The sequence below is a fragment of the Sinocyclocheilus anshuiensis genome, unplaced genomic scaffold (assembly GCF_001515605.1).
Source record: "Sinocyclocheilus anshuiensis isolate Anshui unplaced genomic scaffold, SAMN03320099.WGS_v1.1 scaffold106, whole genome shotgun sequence".
In the NCBI taxonomy this organism is placed as follows: Eukaryota; Metazoa; Chordata; class Actinopteri; order Cypriniformes; family Cyprinidae; genus Sinocyclocheilus; species Sinocyclocheilus anshuiensis.
The window spans coordinates 666,814-673,177 of NW_015542347.1; the positions used below are offsets into that span (position 1 = coordinate 666,814).

The 6,364-nt window shown below is 39.3% G+C and overlaps 1 protein-coding gene across 1 annotated transcript in view; it reads left to right on the forward strand.

The window, feature by feature from the left end:
* nphp3 (nephronophthisis 3) overlaps positions 1-6,364 on the forward strand; it is a 32,444-nt gene extending 26,080 nt beyond the window's left edge. Inside the window, exons 19-28 of the mRNA XM_016490009.1 lie at positions 865-959; positions 1,583-1,705; positions 1,790-1,979; positions 2,061-2,302; positions 2,842-2,917; positions 3,049-3,176; positions 4,368-4,608; positions 4,779-4,904; positions 4,994-5,109; positions 5,614-6,364. Of these exons, the coding sequence (XP_016345495.1) occupies positions 865-959; positions 1,583-1,705; positions 1,790-1,979; positions 2,061-2,302; positions 2,842-2,917; positions 3,049-3,176; positions 4,368-4,608; positions 4,779-4,904; positions 4,994-5,109; positions 5,614-5,779 (1,503 nt within the window). The 3' untranslated portion in view covers positions 5,780-6,364. The remainder of the gene's footprint in view (positions 1-864; positions 960-1,582; positions 1,706-1,789; positions 1,980-2,060; positions 2,303-2,841; positions 2,918-3,048; positions 3,177-4,367; positions 4,609-4,778; positions 4,905-4,993; positions 5,110-5,613) is intronic.

Here is a 6,364-nt window from a genome sequence, read left to right on the forward strand (position 1 = left end):
CGTTCAAAACCCGTAAGACCTTTGTTCATCTTCGGAACACAAATTAAGATATTTTTGATGGAATCTGGGAGCTCTCTGACCGTCCCATAGACAGCAACGCAGCTGAAATGTTCCCAGACAGAAATGTAGCAAGGACATCAGTAAAACAGTCCATGTGACATCAGTGGTTCAACTTCAATTTTGCGAAGCTAGGAGAATACTTTTTGTGCGCAAAGAAAACAAAAATAACATAATTTATTTAACAACTCTTCTCCTCCGAGTTACGTCTTCTGCCATTTTTGAGAGTACCCAAGAACTTAATCGGCGTTTATGTTAGTGGGGAAAGCGCGCGAATGAACGTAATCGGCGTAATCAGTGTTGTTTACACAGGGTAAATCATGCGTATGCGTTGTGATACTCTCCAAAATGGCGGAAGAAACTTGGGGGAGAATAATTGTTGAATAAAGTCATAATTTTAGTTTTCTTTGCGCACAAAAAGTATTCTCGTAGCTTCACAAAATTGAAGTTGAGGCACTGATGTCACATGGACTGTTTTACCGATGTCCTTGCTACGTTTCTGTCTGGGAACATTTCAGTTGCGTTGCTGTCTATGGAGGGTCAGAGAGCTCTCGGATTTCATCAAAAATATCTTAATTTGTGTTCCGAAGGTCTTGAAAGGAGGTCTTACGGGTTTGGAACGACATGAGGGTGAGTAATTAATGACAGAATTTTAATTTTGGGGTGAACTAACCCTTTAATGTTTTTTGGTGAAACTAAATATGGTACTTTGTTGGGTGAGGATTTCACTTTCACATCTCACTGACAGAGAATTAACAGAGGTAAATTAAAGCGAAACTGGTTTGTGTAACCATGTATCATTTCCAGGCATGTGAAGCGGTCAACCAAGAGTTTCTGGATGGGGGCAAATGTCGTGGATCCTACAGCGAGAAAATCATTCGGTTCTTCAGTGAACAGCTGAAGTAAGAATAACTTATTGAGTATATTGCAGATTTTTCTGTATTTATATGTATTTTTGTGTTTTTTTTCTGACCTGGGAAGAGAATTGTGTAAATCTGAGGGGAAAAAAATTACTGTGATTTCAAGGCTGTGTGCAGAACACCCTTAGAATCTCTGTGAAAATGAACACTCGCCAAGCGCCATATGCGAGTAAAATTGGTGTTGGTGAGTAGATGAAATGGTGATACTCTCTGGCTCCTACATGTTTCAGAGTAAAGCGATACTGTGTTCATTTTCATACGAGCAGCTCATGATCTGATGTTTTCAGTATCTCAGTTTAGTTCAGTTCACAGTAAATATGCTGCTACACACAAATTCGTATTATTTTTTTATTGCAGTACAATGGTATTATTGTAATAGTAATATTTTTAAATTGATTTAGTATTTATTTATTTTTACAATTTAAATAATAAAATAAAATATTATTAGTAGTAAAAATAATAATTCTTCTTCTTCTTCTTTATCTTCTTGTATTTCCATTTTGTCCTTAGCTGATCACATGTCTGATATTCTCTAAGATCAAAGCATTTATCGACAAATAGCTGCCATGTTGGATTGTTTTGTTAAATCATTTTTGTTGGTTCAGGCAAGACAGAGTGACGTGGAGGGTGGCTGATGAATTGCCGTGGTTACTGCAGCAGCAGGAAGATCGAAGTAAACTCCAGATGAGTTTGCTTAACTTGTTTGTGTCCCAGAACCTGTACAAGAGGTACATGCTTACATTCCTGCTGTATCTGATTTATGTGTGAATATATGTCTGAAATAACGTCTTGCTGCTGATGTGTGTTCTTAGGGGTCATTTCTCTGAGCTGCTGACATACTGGCAGTTTGTTGGTAAGGATAAGTGCTCAATGGCGACAGAGTATTTCGACTCATTGAAAGAGTTTGAGAAGACCTGTGAGAGTGAGCAGAGCATGAGCCGACTGGCCAACCTGTACGAGACACTGGGCCGCTTCCTCAAAGACCTGGGACTGCTCAGCCAGGTGATACAGACGGAAAGACTGATAATCACCTGTATTCCATTTTAAAGTGTGTGGAAATGACGTGAATGTGTTGTATTTAAGGCGGTGGCCCCCTTGCAGCGCTCCTTAGAGATCCGTGAGACGGCTCTGGATCCAGACCACCCAAGTGTGGCTCAGTCCCTGCACCAGCTGGCGGGGGTTTACGTTCATTGGAGGAAATTTGGAAACGCAGAGCAGTTGTACAAACAAGCTATGGAGATTTGTGAAAACGCTTACGGCCCTGAACACAGCACTGTCGCTAGAGAACTAGACTCACTCTCGCTCCTCTACCAGAAACAAAACAAGTACAGCACATTTTTCTTAAAATTCATACTCCACTATGCAGATATTGCAGAGGCTTTGTTCCAAATCCTAATGAGCTGCCTTCTGAGGCAGAACTCATCCCAAAGAACTATACTAAAACCCTCTACATAATGCAGCAAACTAGTAAACATGGAAATATCTGGAAATTTTGACAGTCTTGACAGTCAAATAAGCATAAGAATCACAACACGCAAATATTAGATGAAATGTTTCATTTTTAAATATATGCAATTGTATTTTATTGGTCATTTTCTATTTTGGGGTTTGGGGTGAGAAATTTTAAGAATTTAAGATGTTTGTTTTCTATTTGAATATATTTAATTTTCTGTGATGGTGAAGCTGAATTTATATATATATATATATACAACCAGACATCCTTCATTTTAGGAAACAAATCCTAGGCAGCTTTCTAGGATTTGGAAAAGATACCTTTAGACCTTTTCTTTATGATTTATTATGTTATTAATTTAGAGTTAGGGCTGGGCTAATTCTGTTTTTTGTTTTGTTTTGTTTTATCTAGATATGAGCAGGCCGAGAAGTTGAGAAAGAGATCAGTCAAGATCAGACAGAAGACAGCACGACAGAAAGGCCACATGGTAAGGAAAGACCAAACAATAATTTTAGCCACATTTGTGTCTCATTTAGTCCCACTCAATGAACTGTGAGTTCAGAGTAGTGGGGGAAAAAACAGTATATCTTATACTGAATGTGCTTGTGTTCTTTTTAGTATGGTTTTGCTCTCTTGAAGCGGCGGGCACTGCAGTTAGAGGAACTTACTCTTGGCAAAGACTCAGCAGATTGTGCCAAGACTCTAAATGAGCTTGGAGTGCTTTATTACCTGCAGAACAACCTGGAGTGAGTAAATCATCATTTTCATACATACCACACATCCTGAAAATTTTGGAATTGTGCAATGCAGATTTTCAGTCATGAATGCAGATTTTGAGTATTGTTGAATGAATTTTTACTGAATATTTTGGATATATTTCCAGGCTGTTCAAAGCTGTTGTGAAAAAAAAAAAAAAAACACTTTTCACAGTATTTGCACAGTATTCCCTTCTTCCCTGTAACTGGGTTCAGCTGGGTCTATTTCTTCTATATGCCTGTCATGGGAGTTGCTTTCTTTGCCACTTAGTAGCACCTTAACTGTCATGTCTTGGCCCCACATGATGTATATTGGTTTTCCAATGAGCTCCAAAAAATTAAGAGCCTCTGGGGCATTTTCTTCATCATGGTGATGTTCAAAGGTAACATAACCATACCCGAGAGACAGGTTGGTTCTTCTGTCTCTGCACATTTTCAGTGTACAGATGGAGCCAAATGGGAGCACACAGCTCCTGTTTGGTCACATCAGGGTGCAGATTACTCACAATCAATGACCTCGATATATCAGAGCTGCTCTCCTTTTCTTTGTGTTTGCATTTCCTCTTGCAGACCTCTCTGCAAGGCAGGGCTTCCTCAAAGTTTGAGATGGTGTCATATATATCAAACCTGCACTGTGCCTTGCTAGGACTTTAATAGTGATGTTTATAGATGTGATGATATATATATATATATATATATATATATATATACTGTATATACGAAATTAGCCATGGCATTGAAATAGGCCAGTCATGTGATTCATGCAAATGCCTAATAAGGTGGTGTTTATGAGCTCTGCACTGCTGTGTACAGGGGTAGCTGGGGTAACCAGTATTTTTTTTTTTTTCAATAATCACCAACTACTGTCAGAGAGTAAATTTGCATTTTCATTCCGCCTGTCTTGCTGTTTTGTTTAAACCAATCATATATAATCATTTCATCCCTTGTCTTGAAAATAGTTTAAATGTCTTTCCTCATGTATTACACTCAGTGGGCACCTAAAATGTACCATGAAAAAAATAAGGAACTCTGACAGGATTGTCCATCATTTGTGAAAAGACTTACTTTGCATGGACAACTCGTTGTAAACTGTTCTTATACTTCAGCACTTTATTGATAATACACATTTTCCATTTGCAGTTATATAATATGCATTTTAACATGTTGGTATTTATAACCTAGTGCTGCAAAAATGTTCTTGACCCATTCCCTGGAGATGCGCCAGCGTGTGCTGGGGCCAGATCACCCCGACTGCGCCCAGTCTCTGAACAACCTAGCCGCGCTTCACAGCGAAAGGAAAGAGTATGAGAGTGCCGAGGAGCTGTACGAAAGAGCACTTGACATCCGTAAACGAGCACTCGCCCCAGATCATCCCGCTCTCGCCTATACCCTGAAACACTTGGCCATGCTTTACAAACGCAGGGTGAGAAACCACAGGAAAGAGTCACAACCCACTAGCTCTGCAGAACATGTAGCAATCAAGTGGCAATTATGCATACATTCATTCTGCAATGTTTGTCTTTGTGTGCTTTTGTCTTTTTAATATTATTAACAAATCTGAGACCCTTTTTAATCTGTCTGTGTGTATGATAGGGGAAGCTGGAAAAGGCAGTTCCTCTATATGAACTGGCTCTTGAAATCAGAGAGAAGAGCTTCGGGCCTAAACACCCCAGTGTTGCCACCGCTTTGGTTAATCTTGCAGTGCTCTATTGCCAGCTGGTGAGAGACTTCTCCCACCTGCTGTATTGTAAAACTTTCCTGTCTGCTCTCTGATGATGTGACTCATGTGATGTGTGTTTGTGTTGCAGAAGCAGCACAGTGATGCATTGCCTTTGTACGAGCGCGCTCTAAAGGTATATGAGGACAGTCTCGGCCGACTACACCCTCGTGTTGGAGAGACTCTGAAAAACCTGGCTGTACTCAGGTTAGCCATATTTTCTTAACTCAGCTGTACCCGTTAGATTTAGATTAACTTCACGGCACATTCAACAAACGTGTTAGGCAGCAATTAAGAACTTGTGCTCATAATGATTACAATGTAAGGATAATATTACATCGTAAGGATAAGATTTGATAGTTTTGTATGTTAATCTACGGTTGGCATAATTTGGAGTCTTTACAAATGTTGTCGTCGTCTGAAATCTTTGCAAAAAGACAAATATTTACAGCAGTCAAATATGAAGTGCCTCAAGGATCTGTATTATGCCCCCTGCTGTTTTGATTATACATGCTGCTCCTTGGGCACATTTTAGTATATTTTGTAAATATTGTTTTTTAATAAATATGTAAATGATAGAGGAAAAGTAATTAACCATATTTAGAAACCAGAATTTTATAACTTGGACCAGTAATAACCGGGTAGCAACCATCCAGAACACCCTAGCAACTTCATAGCAACAACATGGCAAAAACTTTCTTACTTTCTCAGCTACGAAGAGGGAGATTTTGAGAATGCTGCTGAACTGTACAAGCGAGCAATGGAAATAAAAGAGGCAGAGCCATCTCTGGTGTGCGGTAAGGCCCCCTCACGTCACTCATCTAGCGGCGATACCTTTAGCCTGCGAAGCCCCGCCCTCCCTCACACCTCAAGGTGACACCTGACCCCTCAACACTTACCAAGGTGAACTCTTACCTCTATTAATGAAGCCATATTGGCCACACTTGATGTGTTCATGCATGTGCTTGAAGTCTACATGGAGCAATCAAATATGCATGGTAAGAAAACATTGGAATCCAACGTAGTTCTCATTCCTACTGTAATTTACAGTATGAATCATAAGTGTTTTAATGTATCACTCATTGCCACTGGGTTTATAGAAGGTGCTCTCTGACTCTCAAAAAGGCAAAACCTGAGAAAGTGTTTTATACCTGTGATTTTCAATGACTGTTGAAACAGCACTCCATAGCATCGGCATACCAATGACATTTCAAATGCACTGCTGGTAAACTGTTAGGTGTAGTAGTGTTTAGTAAAGTCACTATGACCAGAATAGTGTTATTTATGGAAGGCCACCTAAGAGTGTAAAAAAAAAACTGACTGTTAGAAGTTTAAATACATTTGGGAGATATAAAGGTACATGAGATACTGAGTAGTGAGATATGAAGTCACAATGACGAGATAAGAGGTCACAATAGCAAGAAATAAAGTCTAAATTACAAAAAATAAGGTTGCAATTATG